Here is a 26458-nt window from a genome sequence, read left to right on the forward strand (position 1 = left end):
AAGTGTGTTCCATAAGGTTAGAACTGCTTTTTTCGTGAGAAGATTTAAATCGTTCTGTAAACTATTTGAGGCAGACTGGGCCTTTAACCTGGCTCAAAAATATGTTTAAAAATCCAGGGAAAATGTAGCAGAAGCTGCATGCGTCCCTTCGTCATTCCCCAAGGTCATCGTCATAACCCTTTCTATTATGCATTTTGCCGTTAATAATCAGCATCAACCCAATGACTTCATCTGAAATCCAGAATGTTATGCTCTTCAAATCACACGGCACGTCTTAAAAAAGAGTCCTTCTATTTCTTATCCTAATTGCTTCATCTTAAATTTATATTACCATATAGAACAGCCTCAATATTAACAGCTATTGTGTTTTCAGCGTAGCAATAGGGTCCGATATTTAGACGAGACAAGTATAATGCTGACTTCTTCTTCTTCTTCTGCGTTCGTGGGCTGAAAACTCCCATGTACACTCGTGTTTTTGCACGAGTGGAATTTTTACGTGTATGACCGTTTTTACCCCGCCATTCAGGCAGCCATACGCCGCTTTCGGAGGAGTATAATGCTGACGAGTCGAAGACGAGTCGCATTATACTTGTTCGAGTCTAAATATCGGACCCTATTGCTACGCTGAAAATACAATAGCGATTATATAGCTGTTCTAACCTTTATTTGTTGTTCCAAACTTACAAAATTACAGTTTTTGCGTCGATGCGTTGATCTCAGGTTTTGATAGCAGACGCCGTTTCTTATGCGCATTAGTTTTGCGCAGGCGCCACACTGACTTTGGAAAAAAAACTCTATTTGACAACACAGCTGTTAAACAGCTTTTTATTAGTTCATTCGTATACAACAAAAAGAAGTTTGAGTTTTTTTAATTTTGAACAAGACTACTTATGAAGAAGACCAAAACACAACATCAACGGAAAACTAGAAACAACTGAAGAACTAGGATGCAACAAGGGGAGGAAAAGAGAACAGCTAATCCGTACAAAGCGAGCAGACGGCAGCGACGTTTCCAGTTTGGGTGAATGGCATTTATACTTGTCTCGTCATGAAGCGAATTTTTCAACCTCAGTTATAAACGACTACATAAATGTTAGTGCCATGGGTTGTACATCAATACTTCAGAGGGGAAGTGGGGTATTTAGTGTGGAGTTACGAGATAAGAAAAGCCGAATGCGAAAATTTGTGTCAGTCGGCAACTGTGAACTAAGCTCACAGGTACACAAAAACGGCTGTTCCGTTGTACTCCCCTGTTTGTACTACATCTTTCGACTTTGGGCATTTTGTGGTGTTTAGGGACAGAAAATAATAGGTTTAGTCCTGTTTCATCGGGAAGTTAGCAGAAAAGGGTATGCTATCGACATTTGTAAAGCTGAAAAACATTCCCGAGAAGATTTTCAAGTTGTCAGTGTATGCTGTTGTCGATCAGTGAAACATCGTGTGGTACAGGTGGGTAAGCCGGAACCATGCGTCTTTGTTATTGACAATATGCTTTTGGATATAGAGAAAAATGGCCGACTTCCGTAGCATTATGCTTTGATGATCGGAAGAGACCATCCAATCACAACCCCCGAATTCCCCCACGTGTTCCTCAGAATAGCTATATAGTTCTTTTTAAAGCCCAGCAGTTCGTGCTCTTCATATCAATAATTAATTCACCCACAGTACCACACCGTATACCGTGGTTGCACTAGGCAAATCTGTCCGAAGCGGTTGCACCCGTATTTTTCTGTCCGAAGGGAGACACGCGACGTAAGTTCAAGTTCTGCACAAAATCACCTGTAATTCCTCACAAATGACATATCATCACAAAACTACCGTTTGTACTTTGGCCTAAGGTGTCATAGCATCATATCATCGATTTGTTTCATTGCTTCAATGTGTTTGTGAACGTTGGCCTTCAAGTATTTACACATTTCAAGCGCATTATGTGCAAATTTTTACTTTCCGCAGTTACTAGGGAAATTCAAGCACATGAGAAAGGCTACACGCGATTGTAATGTGATCTATGGTCATTTCTTGACATCTGGGTCAGATGGTATGATTTAAAGTGGTGCAGGAGCGTCATATTTCATGAATCTGTGAAGACATTCAAAGATGTGTCGGTTGCGCATCTCCGAAGTCTCTCTGTTTTTCTGGTTGCACACCCCCGAAGCAATCGGTTGCACACCGCCGAAGATATTTCAAAGAAATAAACAAGAATCTATTTGTGTCCGCCTCTGGGTATGTTCCAAATTGGTATGGAAAATCATATATCTGCTTGTCTGTGCCGATTTGGTGTACACAAAATATATATATATCTCTCTCTATCTCTCTGTCTGTCTGTCTCTCTCTCTCTCTCTCTCTCTCTCTGTCTGTGTGTCTCTCTCTCTCTCTCTCTCTCTCTCTCTCTCTCTCTCTCTCTCTCTCTCTCTCTCTCTCTCTCTCTCTCTCTACAGGAGTCGGTACAAAGTTGACATCGAGAAACACATATACAAATACACATACACAAATCATACAGCTTCATGACTGCAAGCCATTCAATGCTTTAACTGATTGGACTACCAAGGGGCTTATGTGTGTGCGTGCGTGCGTGCGTGTGTGTGTGTGTGTGTGTGTGTGTGTGTGTGTGTGTGTGTGTGTGTGTGTGTGTTAACCTCTTGTTCCTGGCTTGTTTTGGATTTTTAACCATTTTATGATTTTTTTCTCATTTTAGGTAATGGAGTTCAAGTGCTATTACTGTCTGGACCTTTTTTCAAGACTAGCACAAGTAGTACAACATATTACAGAGCAACATAGTGGTAATTCATTAAAAATTCGACAGTTGGTGATCGATGAAGCAACAGGAAAGAAAAAGTTTGTTTCAAAAGTTATGAAGCTAAATCTGTTAAAAGAAAACCACACAAGCCCGTTATCCTTAAAAATCCTGTTTGGTCAAGCCCCAAAACACACTATTTCCTCTAAGACGCATAACAAATTGTCCACGGTTAACCGTAGCAAGTTTTGTTGCATTTTGTGGTTGTATGACAAATGCTCACACGGAAAAATGCACACACACACACACACACACACACACGCACGCACGCACGCGCACACACAATATTGCACTGAATTCATGTGCATGCCTTGTCAGATGCGAAAATGTCACTTTGGAGCATGAAAATCACACACACAAAAATATTAAAAAAAACCTCCGGGCGGCCCCAAAAATTGGGGCGGGCGCTGACGATCAACATTAATAATTTTATTTAGCATAATGTAGGCAACATAGAAAGAAAATGCTTCGGCGGTGCGCAACCGAAACAAAGCTAAAACTTCGGAGATGCGCAACCGACAAATCTTTGAATGTCTTCACAGATTCATGAAATAGGACGCTCCCGCACCACTTTAAATCATACCATCTGACCCAGATGTCAAGAAATGACCATAGATCACATTACAATCGCGTGTAGCCCTTTCTCATGTGCTTGAATTCCCCTAGTAACTGCGGAAAGTCCAAATTTGCACATAATGCGCTTGAAATGTGTAAATACTTGAAGACCAACGTTCAGAAACACATTGAAGCAATGAAACAAATCGATGATATGATGCTATGACATCTTAGGCCAAAGTACAAACGGTAGTTTTGTGATGATATGTCATTTGTGAGGAATTACAGGTGATTTTGTGCAGAAACTTACGTCGCGTGTCTCCCTTCAAAAATACGGGTGCAACCGCTTCGGACAGATTTGCCTAGTGCAACCACGGTATACAGTGTGAGTACGTTTCTTTCTTCTAAGCCCATCATTTCTCATTCTTCCCATAAAAACACTGCAAACACGAGCATCAATTTTGTTTTCGTTTGGTGACCGAGATCAGTGAAGCAGATTGTCGTTCTGCGTAGTTCATGATAGTCTGAGCATCAAGCAACGACTTGCCTGCCTATCCCTAAGGATTGAAAAATGTCCCCTGATAACACAAGTACACAGAATGGTATACAAACTTTTGATTAATACTAATCACACTAGAAGCCGCCTAATCAACAAAACGGCTTGAAAATCATCTGAGAAAAGAAGTATCTCCAAATGCCTCCAGTGTACATAATTCAAAACCTTATAGTGCATTGTCAGGTCAGGGGGCAGGGGGGTGCACAGGGTGCACATGCAAGCACCCCCTTCCAGCTAAAAAAAAAAAATGAAAAAGAGAGATATTTGTGTAGGCTGCTTGGGAATTTGGTGAGATGCACCATGCAGATAGCACCATTTTAAATCTTGGGACATACATCCGGAGGGGGAGGGGGGAGGGGCATTCTGCCGAACTCCTTTAGGCCCCCCCCCCAAAAAGTTGTATGTTTCTGGTCACCCCACCCTACCTAGTTTTTTCCTGCCGACCCTAGACTTTTTCTTATTGCATTTGTAAAAAAAGAAAAAGAAAAAAAGCGTCAAAACGAAAGTAACAGACGGCAGACGACATAAGGGGGATAACCCCGCATCCCTTTTGTCTCATTTGTTTTGTAATGTGTTGTCTTTCTCTTTGTAGAGTAAGTCAGAGTCTCTTTGCGTCACTGTGTAGTTATTTTCTACCCTGACCAACAAAAACAAAAAACAAAAATCCCTACCTACTTACCCTATTTTTTGTAGCCATGTTACCAGAAACATACAACTTTTTTTTTTTGGCCTTAGCAGTCTCGATCTCCACTTTTGAATTCTACGTGCAACCCCGCTTTCAAACTGATCTGTCCCTGCTCTTGAAGATGCTACTTCTTCGCTAAGGCCGGAATGGCCACATCATCCAGCCATGTTTTGAAGTAGGGGAGGTAAGCGTAAAATCCGGGTTTCCCCGCCTCTCCGCACCCCTCCCCCCAGGACACGACGCCGAACTGTGTGTAGCGTTCCCTGTGGGTCTTCGGGTCCATTTCGGGGCAGAAGAGTGGCCCGCCTGAATCACCCTGTAAAGAAAAAAATCATTATGAGCAACAACAACAAAAGCTAGTATATGATGTTCGGAAATTACCTCGTTGTTTTTTCCATGGGCTGTGCATGAGTTGCTCAGCTTGAATCCGTGGCAAGCGTTGACTAGTTAGGGCCAGTCACTATGATGTCACAGTCAATAATGAACTCCGCAGTGCATCCTTTAACACACACTCACTCACTCACACACACACACACACACACACACACACACACACACACACACACACACACACATGCGTTTGAATAGAAAAGGCATCATTTCAAGAACACGCTGCCATTCGCGCAAAACATGTACACGTACATCGGATTTCATTATTCACTGTGACACTAAATTATAGTAGGCTAGCAGGGGCGGATCAGTTGCTTTGTCAGGGGAGGGGCACTTTGAATCGAAAGTGAATGTGATGGGCGCGAAGTGCCCGAATTTGCTAGGGGGGTCCGGGGGCATGCTCCCCCGGAAAAAATTGTTTGCCCAAAGAAGCAAAATGGTGCCATCTGGTGCCATTTGAACTTAGAAATGGTCATAGAATCAGCATAGAAAAACCTTTTTTTTTCTTCTTCTTTTTTTTTTTTTTTTTTTCGGGGGGGGGGGGCACGTGCCCCCTGTGCCCCCCCCCCCCCCCCCTCGTACGCCCCTGGCTAGCTTGCTTCCAATTATCAGTTGTCACGTAATAAAGCGGCACAACTCTTCCACAGCCCATAAAAACTTATTTCCGCAAATCTGTTTTTCTCTGATGACACCGTTCGGACATCACATCTAGATACGCTTGCGCGCAAAGAAACATGCCATACGCTATATTTCACGACAGTTCTAACGACGACTGACCATGCAATACATTACAACTGTCTGTTTCCAATAAATGAAGACAGAGAAACAGAAGAAGCAAGAGTGATATATAGTGGCGGAGACAGACCGACTGTCAGACTTCCACAACCTTAAATTAATATTCAACTAGCTGTCCCCCCAAAACAAAATCACTGAAGAGATATTACTTAGCTAAATAGCGATTACAGCAAAAGCAAATAAAGAGACAATTTTTTGTTTGTTTGTTTGTTTGCTTAAAGCCATATGTACTCGATGACTATACACGCTAATTGCTTTACCAACAGCTGGAGACATGCTAAATTAAGTTCCCTGCAAAATATTGTGGTCTAGGACCCCTTCAATGTTGAGATATGTTAATTTTCATTTTGATCTGGATCGTCCTATTTATAGATTTGCCAACAGAGGTAGCGTTGACGCAAGGGAAATAACTCCGCGTCTTTGTTTACATCCAAAGTTTTTGAGACTCTAAAACAAGCTGTAATGCATGTATATGGTCCGCGCATGGCGACATATCGTCATTACATGGTCTTATGGTGCGTTTGACATCGATTATGGGCAAACTACACTTTGTAAACACGGGAGCGCGTACATATGCCTTTAACGCCCAGCCGACCACGAAGGGCCATATCAGGGCGGTGCTGCTTTGACATTTAACGTGCGCCACACACAAGACAGAAGTCGCAGCACAGGCTTCATGTCTCACCCAGTCACATTATTCTGACACCGGACCAACCAGTCCTAGCACTAACCCCATAATGCCAGACGCCAGGCGGAGCAGCCACTAGATTGCCAATTTTAAAGTCTTAGGTATGACCCGGCCGAGGTTCGAACCCACGACCTCCCGATCACGGGGCGGACGCCTTACCACTAGGCCAACCGTGCCGGTAAATAAAGAGACAATCAAACAAGCAATTATTATAGACGATGTTCGGAAATAACTCTGTCGGGTTTGTATGGGTTGTGACAGAGTGAATACTCGTGCTTTTAGGAAGAAAAAGAATCCATAGATATACGTGTTTTAGACACACCCCTCGCTAGTGATTGGTCTATAATGTCACGAGGTCATTATAGGCCAGTCACTAGCGCGGGTGTGTGTCTGTTACACGTGGACAGGAAACACGTGTTAATTATTTGTCTCCCTTAAAGCAAAGGTTTGACTCTTTTACAACCCATACACACCCAACAAAGTCATTTCCGGAATGTGTGTATTACAGATCTTCCAAGCTAATACAAAGCATATTTCGATTTGGTTACATTCTAAAACATCCAACAGCAGAATGTTCATGCTCTTGCAAGTGTCAAAGTTGCAAAAATATCTCAAAGGAAAAAAACCAAATATTCAGGATACAAGAAACCGAAGCTGATAAAGTTATTGAACAGACAACGGAGTACCGGGATGGCACGTCATTTTGACGTCGAAGAGAATTCAGCCATCGCTTCACAAGCGCTGGTGTTCTCTGGCTTGTGTTAAAAAAAAAACCTCGATCGCCTTTCCTTTGTGTACGGGCCATGCTTGGGTGCTTTGAACGAGCTTTAGGGTTATTCTTGCGGCTAACATTGCTGCAGCCCACTGCTGCACAGTGCAAAGTCACCATTTTCAAGGCGAAGTGTCTGCACTGAAACGCAACCTTTCACAGAGCTATCAAAACATGCCCGCAGTTTGAGGCAGATCTCGCAAGACCACGCAAGGTATTGCAGATTTATCGCGCGACTTCGTGGCGCTGACCGATAGGGCAAGTCGCCTATTGACATTGTTTTAATAAAAGTACAAGAAGGAAGGTATCTGTAGATGAACCATACCTGGCAAGAATCCAGTCCTCCATGGGTACCGTTGGCGGCGCACATGACGCCATCACTGAGGTAATAATCAATAGCCAGGTTCAAGGAAGTGAAGCTCGAGAATTTCCGTCTGCACGCGCTACTGTTGTAAGTCCCCAGAGTTACCTCCCGTAGTTCATCCGGGTATGTGGCTTTGGGTGCTGGTGTCAATGGTGACGCAGAAAATATTGCAATGATTATTTCATTTTGCGAACTGTGTGTTCTGAGGATAAGCTACTGTTTGCAGCTGTTGAACTGAGTGCTTTTGCATACTATAATATGATACATTTCAAGAACAGTATGTGTCTCTGGGTGCTGGTGACGCAGAAAATATTGCAATGATTATTTCATTTTGCAAACTGTGTGTTCTGAGGATAAGCAACTGTTTGCAGCTGTTGGACTGAGTGCTTTTGCATACTAAAATCAATGAAGAGAGATTACCTAAATAGCGAACAGTGTCCCAAATTCAAGGAAGTGTTAACAAGGTTACACTTGTTGTCAAACGGAGTGAAACGTGTCCGTGTTTTGAAACCGAGATAAGATAGAGTTAATTTGATACACTGCTCTTGAATTTCATCACAACCTGTATGATCCGAGGTTATGCTACTTTATACAACTCCTGCAATGCAACCGAGGGGTGGATTAAATCTAGTTGATTATTTTTAGACAAGTGAGAAATTAGAACGAACTACTTTGATTACACCAAAAATCACACGTGGATTATTCGAAGTAAGAATAAAGAGGGCTAAAAAATAATCAACGCTAGAATTTATTTTTAGAACATTTGAAACCCAGACGATTGGACCCTGTTGCGGAAGAATACGTACAACGTTGACTCAAAACTGTAACAACAATGGCTGACGTGTATGAAGTACACGCATACCTCGCCAGGTTTGTTTCTGTGACTAGTCTAGTCGACAGACGATGCCATTTGCTTTGTGTGTGTTTTTGTTGTTGCTTACTGTACGTGTAAAATCCAGTTCTTTAACAGGCAACAAACCTTGCAAATTTCCAGAAGCTGCAATCTGAAGCGACCTATCTCTGATTCTAGCAGACGATCTCTCCAATGTTTAACACAAAATCAGCAAACTCTCCTGTCACATAGAACGTCCATTATATAGTGCAATGTTGAAATGAAGTTACCGGTCTGAAACATTTAGTCGTTTCTTCTGAGACAATCCTTGTTCTCTTATCATCTACAGATTTACCGCAGTCTTCACCACGCGAATTCACAACAGAAGTCAGACTTTCGAACATATACAATCTACGTAGGCAAGCACGATACGTCATGACGTCATATGATTCCTAGCATATTGACGTAATGCTAAACATACGGTTATCCCGAGTTTTCTCCGTAATACATGTCCGGTTTTTTTTCAATGTTCGGTTATTTCCGTGGCTTCATGCGGAAAGGGAACCGTCGTCTGCTATCAACGACATGGACCATTCTGGTCCTTGTTGCTGACAAAAACATGATTTTAACACAGAATGTAATGTCAGAATAGCTATATAAACGCTATTGTGTTTTAATCGTAGCAATGGGGTCCGATATTTAGACCAGACAAGTATAATGCCGACGAGTCGGAGACTAAGAATAAAGTAAAAGAATAGGGACTATTTGAATGACGCGCATTTGACACTCTGAGTGATTAGGCTGAAATGAAATTGCGTACAAAATGTCGTCTGCATGACTGCATGTTCGACCCGTGTTGTTCGTTGTATAAATAGTTTAAACAATGACGACAACTCGTTGATTACTGGAAAATAAACCACTCGTGGGTATTTGCAGCCGCTTGGTAATTCACTCGTGTGCTCCGCACACTCGTGAATTACCAAGCGGCTGTAAATACCCACTCGTGGTTTATTTTCCAGTAATCAACTCGTGGTCATTGTTTAAGCTCTATTTATACAACTCCTGCAATGCAACCGAGGGGTGGATTAAATCTAGTTGATTATTTTTAGACAAGTGAGAAATTAGAACGAACTACTTTGATTAAACCCAAAAATCACACGTGGATTATTCGAAGTAAGAATAAAGAGGGCTAAAAAATAATCAACACTAGAATTTATTTTTAGAACATTTCAAACCCAGACGATTGGACCCTGTTGCGGAAGAATACGTACAATGTTGACTCAAAACTGTAACAACAATGGCTGACGTGTATGAAGTACACGCATGTACCTCGCCAGGTTTCTTTCTGTCACAAGTCGACAGACGATGCCATTTGCTTTGTGTGTGTTTTTGTTGTTGCTTACTGTACATGACATACATTACGTGTAAAATCCAGTTCTTTAACAGGCAACAAACCTTGCAAATTTCCAGAAGCTGCAATCTGAAGCGACCTATCTCTGATTCTAGCAGACGATCTCTCCAATGTTTAACACAAAATCAGCAAACTCTCCTGTCACATAGAACGTCCATTATATAGTGCAATGTTGAAATGAAGTTACCGGTCTGAAACATTTAGTCGAAGTTTCTTCTGAGACAATCCTTGTTCTCTTATCATCTACAGATTTACCGCAGTCTTCACCACGCGAATTCACAACAGTCAGACTTTCGAACATGTATACAATCTACGTAGGCAAGCATGATACGTCATGACGTCATATGATTCCCAGCATATTGACGTAATGCTAAACATCCGGTTATCCCGAGTTTTCTCCGTAATACATGTCCGTGGGTTTTTCAATGTTCGGTTATTTCCGTGGCTTCATGCGGAAAGGGAACCGTCGTCTGCAATCAACGACATGGACCATTCTGGTTCTTGCTGCTGACAAAAACTTGATTTTAACACAGAATGTAATGTCAGAATAGCTATATAAACGCTATTGTGTTGTAATCGTAGCAATGGGGTCCGATATTTAAACGAGACAAGTATAATGCCGACGAGTCGGAGACTAAGAATAAAGTAAAAGAATAGGGACTATTTGAATGACGCGCATTTGACACTCTGAGTGATTAGGCTGAAATGAAATTGCCTACAAAATGTCGTCTGCATGACTGCATGTTAGACCCGTGTTGTTCGTTGTATAAATAGCTTAAACAATGACAACTCGTTGATTACTGGAAAATAAACCACTCGTGGGTATTTGCAGCCGCTTGGTAATTCACTCGTGTGCTCCGCACACTCGTGAATTACCAAGCGGCTGCAAATACCCACTCGTGGTTTATTTTTCAGTAATCAACTCGTGGTCATTGTTTAAGCTCTATTTATACAACTCCTGCAATGCAACCGAGGGGTGGATTAAATCTAGTTGATTATTTTTAGACAAGTGAGAAATTAGAACGAACTACTTTGATTAAAGAATGTGCTTGGGCGGGTGGTGAACACATGTGGTAAGATTGTGGGGGTGAGACAGGAAGGACTGACTGTGCTGTATGAACGACGTGTGGTGCGAAAGGCCCGCTGCATCATCCAGGATAGTAGTCATGTGCTCGCTCACCACTTTGAGGTCCTGCCCTCAGGACGTCGCCTCCGCACTCCCAGATTCCGCACGCTCAGAACTAAGAACAGTTTTATTCCAAAGTCAATTGGCTTTTTAAATACCTAAGTTAATTAAAACTAGTATGTGTGCCGGTGAACATATGCACTGATTTCTGTGATGAATATTTTTTATATTCTTTGATGTGCACCCTTATGCTGAGTGTGATAACCCTCGAATGACTAGTCCTGTGATAAATATTGTTCAATGACATATCTAGTCCTGTGATAATGATAGTTTTTAGCGGTAAACTTTTAGCTAAAGCTGACGGCAATTTACCTATTTGGAATCATGTTACTATTCCTGTTAGTGTACATATGCGTGCGCGAGTGTAGTATGCTTCGTATGGTATTTTTATCTGTTGTCTTATTATTTGTTTTGTCTTTTAATGTGCACCACACTGAAATTTCTCTGTATGAGATAATAAAGTATTCGTATTCGTATTCGTATTCGTAAACCCAAAAATCACACGTGGATTATTCGAAGTAAGAATAAAGAGGGCTAAAAAATAATCAACACTAGAATTTATTTTTAGAACATTTCAAACCCAGACGATTGGACCCTGTTGCGGAAGAATACGTACAATGTTGACTCAAAACTGTAACAACAATGGCTGACGTGTATGACTAGTCGACAGACGATGCCATTTGCTTTGTGTGTGTTTTTGTTGTTGCTTACTGTACATGACATACATTACGTGTAAAATCCAGTTCTTTAACAGGCAACAAACCTTGCAAATTTCCAGAAGCTGCAATCTGAAGCGACCTATCTCTGATTCTAGCAGACGATCTCTCCAATGTAGGTATGTTACAAAGTGCGCACGCAGCTCAATTTTTGACGTCATTGAAAATGGCCCCCCATTTTCTGATCACTCACACTGGCTCAGTTTTGGGGTCCTCTTTTCTATTCTTGTCCAAATTTACATCACATGGGCACCCTGTCGAAGACGTAGAGCACATTCTTGACTTTAAGATTGAGAAAGATGGCGAGTCCAACACTGTCGAGCTCGCCGGCCAGAATATCGGGCGAAGAAGACACAAAAGAGGTACTTTTATAAACCAATTTATAGCCTTTGAACTCTTATGAGACCCCTCTGAACAGTTAGTTTGACCATTTTCCTGCTGTTTCCCAAAGTTTCAAGTCGATAAAGCGATGCGAAGTACCTTTTAACGGATGCGCCGCTTTGCGCCCGGATTGTCACCCATGTTGTATTCACATCCAACATGGCGGTCGGTAAAGTTCGTCTGCTCTGTTTCATACTAACTTACTAAAAAAAAAAAAAAAAAAAAAATTTTTTTATTTTTTATAGTTGTTTAGATAGAGCTCTGAACCTTTCTTTTGATACCAAATTGAACAATATTGATAAACAAATGTGTGAGTTACAGTTAATTTTAGCTGAAAAATGTCAAAAATGGTTTCAATTTATCCTCTTTGCCTCTATTACGAATTTTATTACTTTAAAAATTCATAACTCGGGTTACACTTATCCAATCTCAAAGTTATATATACCATTGGAATGCTGATTTTCTGCTCTTTCAAGTGATATAGATCAAAATGTTAAATGAAAATTTTGAATTTTTTTGTAACATACCTGCAATGTTTAACACAAAATCAGCAAACTCTCCTGTCACATAGAACGTCCATTATCTAGTCGTTTCTTCTGAGACAATCCTTGTTATCTTATCATGTACAGATTTACCGCAGTCTTCACCACGCGAATTCACAACAGAAGTCAGACTTTCGAACAACAATCTACGTAGGCAAGCACGATACGTCATGACGTCATATGATTCCTAGCATATTGACGTAATGCTAAACATCCGGTTATCCCGAGTTTTCTCCGTAATACATGTCCGTGGGTTTTTCAATGTTCGGTTATTTCCGTGGCTTCATGCGGAAAGGGAACCGTCGTCTGCTATCAACGACATGGACCATTCTGGTCCTTGTTGCTGACAAAAACATGATTTTAACACAGAATGTAATGTCAGAATAGCTATATAAACGCTATTGTGTTGTAATCGTAGCAATGGGGTCCGATATTTAGACCAGACAAGTATAATGCCGACGAGTCGGAGACTAAGAATAAAGTAAAAGAATAGGGACTATTTGAATGACGCGCATTTGACACTCTGAGTGATTAGGCTGAAATGAAATTGAGTACAAAATGTCGTCTGCATGACTGCATGTTCGACCCGTGTTGTTCGTTGTATAAATAGCTTAAACAATGACGACAACTCGTTGATTACTGGGAAATAAACCACTCGTGGGTATTTGCAGCCGCTTGGTAATTCACTCGTGTGCTCCGCACACTCGTGAATTACTAAGCGGCTGCAAATACCCACGAGTGGTTTATTTTCCAGTAATCAACTCGTGGTCATTGTTTAAGCTCTATGTTCACAGCTTTCGAAAATAGCACTTTCGTGCACAAGAATGTGTGTTCCTCATAGTTCCTTAAAAAAACAAACATATTTTTTAACCTCAATCATGCAATTCTTTTTCCAATCGGAGAAAGATAGGTGAGATCCCCATGTACGTGTATTCAGCGACAGGTTGGGCGGGGATCGGACACAAATGGTTCACAAAACTCAGATAAAAGGCTTGGAGGACGTGGGCTGGAAGGAGGATAGAATTGAGAATGACAATGACAAATCTTTATTTTTCGAGGGTAACAAGAATAAGCATATATATGCTTTTTTGCATCTGCATGGTCCTCGCCCTAAAGAGGGACTATAAAAAAAAACACCAATAAATCGTTCCATAAAAACATAATTAATTAATAAGAGAGAGAGACGGAGACAGACAGAGAGAGGGAGGGAGAGAGGAGGGGGGGGGGGATGAAGATGCACTTACATGTAATGGACCCCCATCCAGCCACAGTACAGCTTGGAGGCAGTCTGCTCCTGGCGTTAGGCAGGCACACAGGGGTCACGAAGCTGTCAAAGGTCAGAGGTCGCGACAGTAGCAGCACCGATATGTCGTTGACTGAAACAGCCAAGGATGTCTCTCCTGTGTATTTTTTTGTTAATTTGATATGCTTATTTTATTTTATTTTGTGAGTGTGAGAGTGTGTGTGTGTGTGTACAACAATCCCAAACAAGAAAAGGTAATCCAGTGATACAAATCAGTGGAAGTGACGTTACACACTGAGAGAACAAAAAACAGAACTCAGGTATGTGACCTCACTTACAGCACTGTCCACAAGTGACGTCACTTACATCTCTTTTACATGTAACGTCACTTACAGCTATCTTCGTCTGTGACGTCACTTGGAAGGGACTCCATAAGTTACATGCCCAGTAAAGGCTATTTAACTGAACATTTTATTTAAACAAAGAAAAATATCCAACTCTAACATCAAAAGCCTTTCAACCTGAAGTTTACCAAATTAGACATTCAGAAGTTTTGAAAGAATCATTAAAATGGCTAACTGCGTTCATTTTGTTCGTAAGAAAAAAGGAGAAAGTTATTATTTTTCAATAGTGCAACAGAAAAAAAGGATATTATAAACAGAAACACCAACAGTACACAGCTATGGAAGACAATGATAGGGAGGCCCACAGAGAAAATCCAAATCTGAAGATTTAAAAGGCTAAATAAATATTATGAAAACGTCAAACCATAAGGGTTTCTCCAGTTGTTGTTTTTTTTTTTTTTCTTATGCTTTTTTTTTTCTCTCTCTTTCTCTTTTCTTCTACCTCCTCTTCTTTTCTTCTTCACTCTCATCTCCCTCTCTTTCTTCTTTCCTCTCTTTCTTTTCTTCTACCTCCTCTTTCCTTCTTCTCTCTCTCCTTCTCTTCTTCACTCTCATCTCTTCCCTTCTTCTTTTTTCTCTCTCTTCTTAATGTATTTATTTATTTTTTTTATATTTTTTTATCCTCTTTTTGCTTGTCGCTTGTTCCTTCTCCCAGTATGCTCGCCCCGTCCCAGCACTCACTGCAACATCCACCCCTGAACTTCGTTCCGCCGCCAGACTTTGTCGAATCAATGTTGTTGGTCAGACACCTGGGCACCCTCACTAATTTTACAGACACTCCAGGGAAGGATGTCAGGCCGCTGCGGTAGGCTACCCTCGGAAGATGACACTGCACAGCTGCTGAGTTGCTGAGTCACTTCGACGGTGTTCAGTATTGGTCCTGTTCCTGGCCAGGGACACAGGCACCGCTACCTACTAAGCCCTCTACTTACGACACTGACTGTTAAGTCGCGGAGCCAGACTGAGTGAGCGTCCCCCTGGAGCATCCCAGGCTGGCAGCAGAATATTCAGGGATGGCTGGAACAGGAACACTGGGACCAAGGTCACCATGAGAGCCCTGAGCAGGAAGGGTCACAAGAATCGAGACAAGTTTTGTTTTTTTCGCGCTTTCAGAGTCAATCTCGTGAAGTGAATGACACTCGGCTGTGTGATCCCAGCCTCCCCATTGGAACTTTAGCACTTCCACTCTGGGAAGGAGCCGATCGAAGCTCGAAAAAACCCACGCACCCCTTATGGGATTCGAACCACGATCTCCCGGCCCGCAGCCCGATGCGCTAACCACTGCGCCACGGGGATCGGTGTTGTTCTTTTGAATGATTGTTGGTATCTGAACGTCTTGTTTTTGTTTCATGAGTAAAACAAGTCCCGAACTTGCCCCAAAACGCTATCTTCCGCTTCGGACTTGCAGACGCGGTGTACAGGGAAAAGGCTATTTGACGTCGCGGCAAGCGGAACACTCGAAATCGTCACCCAAGTTCCAAGAGCGCGGGTAGGAAAACTATTTAAAGTACAATACTGAAATTTAGTGTGGCATAAGATCAACCCTTTGTTATGATGTATGTGGAAGAGCGACTTATCAAAATGTTATTAACGTCTTAAAAAAGGGTGGGTTCTGAACACAGTGTTTTACTTTTTACACAGATGTTTCTGGAAATTGCTCTTTTCTGTCAATAATTTCAAAAGGCCAATCTACCAGGACAATGTCTTATCTAATCAATATGTGCATTACTTTAACCGGGCCAACCGATTGAAGTGAAGCAATATTTCAACTTTTGCGCCGTCCAAGGCCGAATCGCGTATGTTCTGAGATCTCGCAATCCTTTGTAATTATGTATTCCGCAGAGCGACTCATAATTACTATTAACTTGTTGTGAATATAGTTGATTCTGAACACAGTGTTTTTGTTTTGACACAGGCGTTTTTGGAAATCGCTCTTTTCTCTCAGTAATTTTAAAAGGCTAATCTACAAGAAGAACATCTTTTCTCATCAATACGTGCTATACTTTGACCGGGCCAATCGATTGAAGTGAAGCGATTATCCAACGGCTGCGCCGCCGAAGGCTGAATCAAGTCATAATAGAGAGTGAAAACGCTATTTGACGTCGCGGCAAGCTGATAATTTCTAGTGTCAAGCTTGAGTACACAAAACGTGTTTGTTCTCTCCTCTGTTGAAGCTGTGAGACATATGGCTGATGGCTTCGTTAGACAATCAACGTAATCTCGTGTGGAAGAAAGCGTCTGTCACACGACCAAGTCGGAATAGCAGGTATTAATGACCGGTAATTTTTAATGAGTTGGGGGCATTCTGACCAATCACAGGATCTGTTTCATTAAAACGCCAACTTGATTGAATTACAATAGAAATTATTGACCAAGTTCCAAAGATTCGCAAAGGAAAGGTATTCTTATCAGATGGATGCAATTTCGCGTGTCAAACAATCAACCTTTTGTCATTATATATTCAAATGAGCAACTTACAAAAGCTATCAATACGTCTTTGATAGTGTTGATTCTGAACAAAGGGTTTCCTTTTTAACACAGGCGTTTTGGGAAATCATTCTTTCTTGTCAGTGATCTCAAGAGATACATCTGTCATCGAACATCTTTTCGCATTATTTAGTGTGTGCATTGTTTTGACCTTGCCAGGCGATTGAAGTGAAGCAATTTCCATCTTTTGTGCCGCCAAAAGCTAAATCAATTCGTTACGAAGTGTAAAGTAAAAAGCCCGTCGCGGTGAGCCGATTTTCCAAATTATTACCCATTTTCAAAGAGCTCACAGAGAAGAATATATTAAAACAGACAAATCAAATCATGATTTGATTTGAAATGTGCAGCAAAAGGTCAATCCGTTTTTGGCTCACGTAAGTGTAGCCTATGCGATGCTAACTTTTGTCTGTCTGTGCGTGCGTGCGTGCGTGCGTGCGTGCGTGTGTGATAGAAACTTTAACATTTCCGAGTCTATGTAAAGCTCGCATAAGAAGATTACGTCTCGGTCAAAAGTGTTTGACGTGTGTGAAGACGTCACATTATGACGTAAGAGGGTTAGACGTCACGCGAAGGAATTACTGAAAGTCTCGGTCATTGTTATTGTGAGCGGGCCGAGACTAGTTGGCAGATCTGGGGCCAGTTTCATAAGATAGCAGTGAACCGACTGACAGTTGATCGACTGCCCAGTCGATCGACTGTGGTTGATCGCCGGGTCACCGAAAAGCGCGTTTCATGAGCGAATCACCGTCACCCGCGGACAACCGCAGTCGACCGACTGTACAGTAATCCGAATGGCCAAGTCGAGGGCTAAATTTAGCAACATTACCACTTCCGTTTGCTCATTCGCGCGTGAAAATGGCCGATTTCGAAGAAAAGACTAGTCTCGGCCCGCTCAAAATAACAATGACCGAGACTTTCAGTAATTCCTTCGCGTGACGTCGAACCCTCTTACGCCATAATGTGACGTCTTCAAGACATAACCCTGACTTGTCTCCTGGATTACTGCGTCATGATAGATACATTTCGAAGAACAATAACAAGGTTTGGCTCACAATCCAAAAAAGTGTGAGCATTGTGCCATTGACTGTGCGGATAATTACATTTATTTTCGGTTTACCGCAGTAAGCCGAACACAGTGTTGGGGGGAGAGCATCACGTGTTTGGCCGACTTCCGGTGAGACGACCCGCAGTCGGCCGACTGAAATTTTGAAAATACAACATTTAGTCAAGCTGTCGAACTCACAGAATGAAACTGAACGCAATGCAATTTTTCAGCAAGACCGTATACTCGTAGCATCGTATAAAAGAGCGGGGTAGTAGTTGCGCTGAGAAGGATAGCACGCTTTTCTGTACCTCTCTTCGTTTTAACTTTCTGAGCGTGTTTTTAATCCAAACATATCATATCTATATGTTTTTGGAATCAGGAACCGACAAGGAATAAGATGAAAGTGTTTTTAAATTGATTTTGAAAATTTAATTTTGATCATAATTTTTATATTTTTAATTTTCAGAGCTTGTTTTTAATCCAAACATAACATATTTATATGTTTTTGGAATCAGAAAATGATGAAGAATAAGATGAACGTAAATTTGGATCGTTTTATCAAAAAATTGTTTTTTTTACAATTTTCAGATTTTTAATGACCAAAATCATTAATTAATTTTTAAGCCACCAAACTGAAATGCAATACCGAAGTCCGGCCTTCGTCGAAGATTGCTTGGCCAAAATTTCAATCAATTTGATTGAAAAATGAGGGTGTGACAGTGCCGCCTCAACTTTTACAAAAAGCCGGATATGACGTCATCAAAGGTATTTATCGAAAAAAAGAAAAAAAAAGTCCGGGGATATCATTCCCAGGAACTCTCATGTCAAATTTCATAAAGATCGGTTCAGTAGTTTGGTCTGAATCGCTCTACACACACACACACACACACACACACACACACACACACACGCTCACACTCACACACACACACCCACATACACCACGACCCTCGTCTCGATTCCCCCTCTATGTTAAAACATTTAGTCAAAACTTGACTAAATGTAAAAACCAAGCCCTTAAAGTGGTAAAAGTTCTGATTTTATCACTTTCTCAACAAAAATTTTAAACATACAATTTTACATTGAGTGTATCTGTGTTTCAGAATACTGCTTCAACTATTAAATAGTTGACTTTGTACGAAAAAGAGTATATCACATCATATGTTTAGCTTTAAAAGCAACAATATTTCGTGTGTAAGCTTTTTGAGAATTTAGCGTTATACATCTGGATCGCGTTATATTTCAGTTGGCTGAAAAAACTTCTTAAATGCACTTTTCAGGTCAAATTTGATATTTTTTTCATAACAACATTTCTCCTAATAAAATGATAAGAAAAAATCAAATTGTTCTAACTTTTTTCATTTTGTCAGTCTGTACAGACTCCCTAGTTTAAAACAAAATGGGATTCTTGCCCGCTTTTAAAGTTTAATAACTCACAATGTATCAATCGTAAAAACTTCGTATTTTGTACAACAGTTGCAAAAGTACTTTGACATACACAACATAACTTATAGGACAGCTGTTCAATTTTAAAGGTAATTACAGCACTGTAAAAATGCCTCGATATGCACTTTTTACCCTTGAGACAATGGGCCTCCCTAACAATGAAATGTTCTTGTTTATATTTTTTACGCCAGACAGTAATTGAGAGAGAGGGATCAAGGCAACAGCATGGGTAGTTTGGTTTTGCACGTAAATCAAGGGACGATATCCTGGCTTATTGTAAGGTGGGACCAGACTGAATGATGTCCCATATGTTAATTTGCAAGCTGATCAGTTTTCACGTGATCAGTTGCCTTTAAAAGTCCTAACGAGTTGGTTTAAACAGTATTTTAATCAGATACATAAATACAAAGCCATGTAGTGTATGATGTAATGAAGGAGCACACCAAGATGAACTTATAAATGTGCTCTTAGAAATAAAACTGGTTGATAAGCATTTTACTCACAGTTCGTGTCAGTATCGTAGTCCACATGGTTATAGAAAGCGCTGACCGACACGTTTTGCACGTGCTGAAGCGAAGAGTAGTTGGTCAAGTGTGAGCCTGCTACTATGACCAGTCTATCCCCGCCCTGAGACAGGCTTCTGCACAGTGGAAAACGGTGGCACTCACTTAAAATAACACATGCAACTGAATGCACTTGCTAAATCTAGAGACTAAAAAACCCCTCCCCCCCACACACACACACACAAACATACACAAACACATTCACGCACACACACACAAACCCACCCGCCCACCCCACACACACACATACACACACCCGCAAACACACCGTGGCACACACACACACACACACACACACACACACAATCATTTTCCATCATGATCACCATGGGCGCTAAACAGTATTACAGCTTCTACCAACTTCATTACATTTAGTCAAGTTTTGACTAAATGTTTTAACGTAGAGGGGGGAATCGAGACGAGGGTCGTGGTGCGTGTGTGTGTGTGTGTGTGTGTGTGTGTGTGTGTGTGTGTGTGTGTGTAGAGCGATTCAGAGTAAACTACTGGACCGATCTTTATTACATTTTTCATGAGAGTTCCTGGGTATGATGAGGGCCCCAAAGGGTTTAAAATCGTGATCGTGATTGGCGTTTTTTGACCTTTCTGTGACCGTGATTGCCGAAATTTCCATTTCTGTGATCGTGATGGGACTTTGCCCGTGATCCGTGATGACAAAAAAATCAAGTCTCGTGATCGTGATCGTCATTTGTTTTCGTGATCGTGATGGGCATTATTGCAAAGCATTTTATTTTCAACGTACATTTTTCACAGCTGTATCACTCTATGATCCTCTATTCGTGAAGGAGCCAATCCCGATTGAAGGAGAAGCAACAACACATTCAGAAATATGATTTTGACAGCGATTGCTTCCCTTTAAGAGAACCAATCACACAAAAAAGAGATCTAATCAGAAGGCAAATTGCAAAAGTCTGCCAAACTTCATCCAATGGAAGGGCTTCGTGCAAAAGTTTTGAGTGCATTCAGCCAAATTCGAATTCGAAGATCAAAAATGGCGTGCAGCGGTACTGTCATCGAACTTCTGTTATATTTTGTGGATTCAAGCCAGACCAAAGCAGGCTGCGAGAATGCCGCCTTCCTTGGTGGAAAGGTCAGGCTACGGGTCGGTCTTTCCGAAGACGAAATATCAAGGTTTGTTGATCTATGTTGCTCTACGACTGTTCTGAATGTAGGCAAAGATCTTGAAATTTGTTCAAGATCTTTGAGTTTGAGTGAGATCATTGACATTGTCGACATTGCCACGTCCGGCTGTCACTCGCTCAGTGTGACCTCGACTGGTTCGAGATCGAGTCTGCGTGTAGCCAAAACCGAAACTAGAAATGTGTTTTTCATCCCAGCAACGTGGACACGCTTGGCATAGATTCTAATTGTCGCTTCTTTGCATTAAGCTTGGATTTATTTTAGCGCCTGTAAACTTTAATATCAACAATGGGTTAAATTCAGAAACAATGGCGGGGAGACGTGCCAGTTTGGGTCACTTGATCCTCATGTCAAAGACGATCAAAGTCATGTTCGTTGGGGATTTTGTCAGGCATGCTACTTTTCCGGTAATTGCCGGAAATCCGATAAAGCCGTTTCCAAAATCCGGTAAAGTCAAATTTATTCCGGTGAAGTTGAAAAATTTCCGCAAAAACGATCCATGTGAATATCGCGCAACGCGACCGGGCGCCGGTCTCAATGAAGCCAGCGCACAGTAGTGTTGTTTTCACCAGTTTGGAGGTGTGTTGAATGGTGGTGGGGGGAGGCTAAAATGGGATTTTTAACAAGATCACAACACTATAACAGCCCTGAAAATGATGCCCAGAATGCACCAGATTGCACAGATTTTAACCGTTTTTTGAAAAAAATTCCGGGGGGGGCATGCCCCCGGACCCCCCTAGTTGGCTCGCCTGCCGCGTTTGCAGGCTCACGCTTGTGGCTTCGCCACTGGCACTGCGCGCTTCTTTCAGGTAACACCATTTTGGGCCTGTAGCATTCCTTTTCAAGGCCATGAAACCAGGCGATGGTGTACCTCAAATTGTATGGCAAAGTTGAAAATAAAGAACCCATCACACATACATGTACTTAAATTTCAATCCACCCAATAGTTTTTGAGAAAATGGGTTTACAAGCTTTAGCTCTGGAAATGTGAAATTGTGCAAGTATATATTCATGTGTGTGAGTGAGGGTGTGGGAGTTGAATGTGTGAGTGTAGAGAGAGAGAGAGAGAGAGAGAGAGAGAGAGAGAGAGAGAGAGAGAGAGAGAGAGAGAGAGAGAGAGAGAGAGAGAGAGAGAGAGAGAGAGAGAGAGAGAGAGAGAGAAAACAATGAAAACAACATTCTTGTTACTGATTACAAATCATGATATGTATTTCTATGTGTGTATAAAAGAGAATTCAAAAAATAATAACAAAAAAGTGCAACAGTTCTCACTTTGTGTTGAATAAACAATAGATCCAGTGGAGCGAATTACTGTGTGGTTGTGTTTACTTTGACACGTGCTTTCTGTATATATATGCAACTTTTACAGTGACCGTGATTTGCCACTGGTGTTCGTGATCGTGAAAACAAAAATCAAGGTAACTGTGATCGTGAAAGCTAAAATTTCCCTTCCCGTGATCGTGATGATACCCCCCCTTTGGGGCCCTCAAACCTGACATGAGAGATCCTGAGTATGGTATCTCCAGACGGTTTTTTCCATTTTTTTGATAAATGTCTTTGATGACGTCATATCCGGCTTTTCGTGAAAGTTGAGGCGGCACTGTCACACCCTCATTTTTCAACCAAATTGGTTGAAAGTTTGGTCAAGTAATCTTCGACGAAGCCCGGACTTTGGTATTGCATTTCAGCGTGGAGGCTTAAAAATTAATCAATGAGTTTGCTCGTTAAAATTATCATTAAAATCGATTTTTCGCAAACAGATTTAAAATTGATTGCATCGTATTCTTCATCACATTCTGAATCTTAAAATATATACATATGTCATGTTTACTCTTAAAATGTGATCACAATTAACGAAAATAGATTAATTAGTCTTACGATTAAAATTTAAGAAATCGATCCAAAAATGATTTCATCTTATTCTTTATCATTTCTTGAATCCAAAAACATATAGATATAATAGGTTGTATTCAAAACAAGCTCCGAAAGTTAACAAGAATACAGAAAAGCGCGCTTTCCTGCTTAGCACAATACGCTACCGCGCTAATCTGGCGTGTCAATATCACTACGTTTTGCACGTGGGAGGTGAGCGATTTCCTTCACGCGGGGATTGACGAAGCTGTAGGCCTACTGTCTTGGTGAAAAAATACTGTGCGTTCAGTTTCATTCCGTGAGTTCGACAGCTTGACTAAATGTAGTAATTTTGCCTTACGCGACTTGTTTTTGAATTCACAACACACACTGGTCCATGAAGCCTTCTCCACCTTTCGTCATCACGAACCAAACCCAAACCCTTCAAGGCACAGTCCTTCCCGTGAAAACAGCTCGGCCTGCCATCACAGATCTGCTCATGCAGGCTTGAACAAGGGATAAGACCATCCCTCCACCTGGACATACACCCACACTCAACATCCTGACTGCTCTCTAGCTGTGCAGCGTGAGAATTTGTTTATGAATTAATTAAAAGTTCCTTTTGGCTGTCAAGATTTTCGGAATGTGTCCAAGTGGAGGGAAGATTTATTTATCTATTTATTTATTTATTTATTTTATGCAATTTATATCGCGCACATATCTCAACCACGGATTCAAGATCTCACCTCATGCAAAACACCTGGCACATTCGAGGTGGCGAGTCGAAATCTTAACAAGGGTGGGATTGCGCCTTAATTACGTCACTAACTTTACATGACGTCATTGCACTTACATGTCTTTAAGACAGTGGGCCGCCGTGATGATGTGTGTGGTGTCCATGATACTACCCCCACACATGTAGTCGTCGTTGATAAAGAGCAGAACTATCCAGGGATAAGCCCCTCGCATCGACTCCTTTCCACCAATGATGCGAGTACTTGGTTTGGGCGGCACCACCCCACAAGCCCCCGTTGTCTGGTCATCGGTCGAAGTCGCCGTCTCTGGCGTTGTCGTTGTCGTTTGAGGCGTTGTCGACGATGTTGATGAAATGGTCGTGTCCGTCGATGAAAGCGTGGCCGTCGTCGCCGATGATGGAACTATTGTCGTTATTGTTGCAGTTGTTGGTGTTGGTGATATAGTGGTCGTGGTAGTGCTTACTGGTTCTATGCCGTAGGTTGACTCGTCGATATCATTTAAGAAGGGTGTAGAGTCTCCTCTGCTTATCAACAGACTGTGACCGTATCGGAAAGCGTCTATCAGTATCTGAGGTCGTGTCATGGCAGAGTTGAGTAGAGTTACCGCCGAAGGGTCGCTCAGATCGCTCGAGTCGTAGAGAAACAGTAGAAAGTACACAACTATGCTGCCCTCCCTGCATGCAAAAACGATCGCACTTAGTGTTGACAATACGCTTCAAGAGAGAGACAGAAACAGAGACAAAGACAAAGAGAGCCAGAGAAGGACAGAGAATAGGCAGTCAAGGCGAGAAAGAGAGATGGAGGGGAGAGAGAGAGGGGAGGGGGAGACAAACGAACAGACAGACAGCCGAGCAGAAAGAGAATAAGAGTGACAAAAGAGAACAGGCAGGCAAGTGGAGAAAGAGAGAGAGGGGTGCAGAAAGAGACAGACAGACAGAAAGACAGAGGAGGAGCGATCGAGAGAGAGAGAGAGAGACAGACAGACAGACAGACAGACAGACAGACAGACAGAGATAGAAAGAAAGACAGAGAGGAGAGTCAGAGAAAGAAAAATACAGACAGACAGAAACACAGAAACAGACATATAGACACAGAGAGAGAGAGAGAGAGAGAGAGAGAGAGAGAGAGAGAGAGAGAGAGAGAGAGAGAGAGAGAGAGAGAGAGAGAGAGAGAGAGAGTCAACACAGTCATGTACTGTGGACCTCAGGACAGCGTAAAATTGGACTCGTTAGTACAGCGTGTAATGTTACTTCAGTATCCACTTCCTTCCACAAACGGAAAAACTCACAGAGCGGTTATGCTAACAACGAACGAAAGCTAGGAACGTCGTAAATTTCATCGTCACAAGTTTGCGTAACGTATAGGAATACGTGTGCGGCAACAACAAGAAGAAGAAGGAATACGTGTACGTGTTATGGCAGGTATTGTACCCAACGTGTGTTACGATGCAGACAATGTGGTACCTATACAAAGTCACAAAATAACGACGTACTGCGTCAATACTGCGATAAAGGAGCCGTCCGTTGGCAAAACCTCTGCTCGAAAACGAACAAAACGGAATAGGGATAGGGGTGGGTTGGAGGTGGGAGTGGAAGGTAGGGAGATATGGGGCTTGAGACCCACCGATCGTATTTCTGTAATGTGCACACAAGCACATTTTTTTGGTGGAAGCATTTATCTTTTTCCTTTTACGTGTATTTTTTCCACAAATTACATCAGATATGTGTGAGTCGAAACAAAATCAAAATAATGGAAGAGGCTTGAGCAAAAACAAATTTAGACAAAATCCGAGCAAAAACAACACCTCCCCTCCTTCCATCCCCACCCCCCATTTACCCATAATTATTATCTTTCCTCGCATTTTAGCCCCGTGGAAGCGACATCACACACTTTGAAAAAGAACTAAGATTTATAAGATTCCTTCAGTGTGACGACTAACCTCACACGGGGCTAATTCGGAAGATTGTTGTGAAATCTGTGTGCATATGCTTTTTGAAAACCTCGGGAGTTAAAGGCCAACTCCGCCTCGTGAAAACGGTTCGCCTAACTGTCTTAGATCTGACCAGGCTTTAACAGGGGATACGATCATCCCTCCACTTGGTCACATAGCAAATACCAACACCCTGACTGATTCTTGTGGTGAGTTGGAACTTTTTTTATGAATTAAAATCCGAAAAAGCAGCAGTGCCATTTACGAAATTAATTCTTTACAAAAACAAATACGACTATGCAGAGAGAGCACCCAGGCTGTTCATTTTTGGTCTGTGACCAAGTGGAGGGATGGTGTTATCTCACGTAAAAGCCTCACCAGAACTGAAACAGTGAGGAGAGCAGTTGCGAAGACACAGTTCTTTCCCTTGCAAACGATTCGACTCACCATCTCACATCTACCCATGTTTTACCATGGGATGAGGCAATCCTCCCATTTAGACACATCCCAAACATCAACGTTCTGGCTGCTTCTTGTGGGAATTGTGTAATGAATTAATTTCGAAGATGGACAATATAGTGCCAGTTTTTCACTGAAAGCAGCTAAGCAGTTGGCTTTTGGTATGCACCCAAGCATAGGTATATATTATACTATTGCCTCTGTCGACGCTCGTTTTAACCGCTTGCTTTCCTTTATATAATAAACCAGCAAAAGGGCGTCATCGATCGTCCCGAACAAAATCTTCAAATCTCCAAAACCGTTTGGAATTCTGAGTAGGGAAATCCTTTCATGAAATGACGTCAGCATGCAAGAGTCGTCAACGACTTCTAATTATAATTCACTTCTGGTCCCAGTGATAGAAGTGCCAATCTCGTACAAAAGCCTGAGGGGAACGGAGACGGTGAGCGAAAT

At 41.8% G+C, this 26458-nt stretch overlaps 1 protein-coding gene across 2 annotated transcripts in view; it reads right to left on the reverse strand.

Moving 5' to 3' along the window:
* Positions 1-1951: 1951 nt before the first annotated feature.
* Positions 1952-26458, reverse strand: part of LOC138982198 (serine proteinase stubble-like) — a 36219-nt gene continuing 11712 nt past the window's right edge. For both annotated transcript variants that reach the window (XM_070355422.1, XM_070355423.1), the window contains exons 7-11: positions 23715-24290; positions 19793-19929; positions 13909-14040; positions 7558-7736; positions 1952-4906 (exon numbers count right to left, since the gene is read on the reverse strand). In XM_070355422.1, coding sequence (XP_070211523.1) covers positions 4715-4906; positions 7558-7736; positions 13909-14040; positions 19793-19929; positions 23715-24290 — 1216 coding nt within the window. In that variant the 3' untranslated portion in view covers positions 1952-4714. The remainder of the gene's footprint in view (positions 4907-7557; positions 7737-13908; positions 14041-19792; positions 19930-23714; positions 24291-26458) is intronic.

This window comes from Littorina saxatilis, linkage group LG12 (genome assembly GCF_037325665.1).
Source record: "Littorina saxatilis isolate snail1 linkage group LG12, US_GU_Lsax_2.0, whole genome shotgun sequence".
Classification (NCBI taxonomy): Eukaryota; Metazoa; Mollusca; class Gastropoda; order Littorinimorpha; family Littorinidae; genus Littorina; species Littorina saxatilis.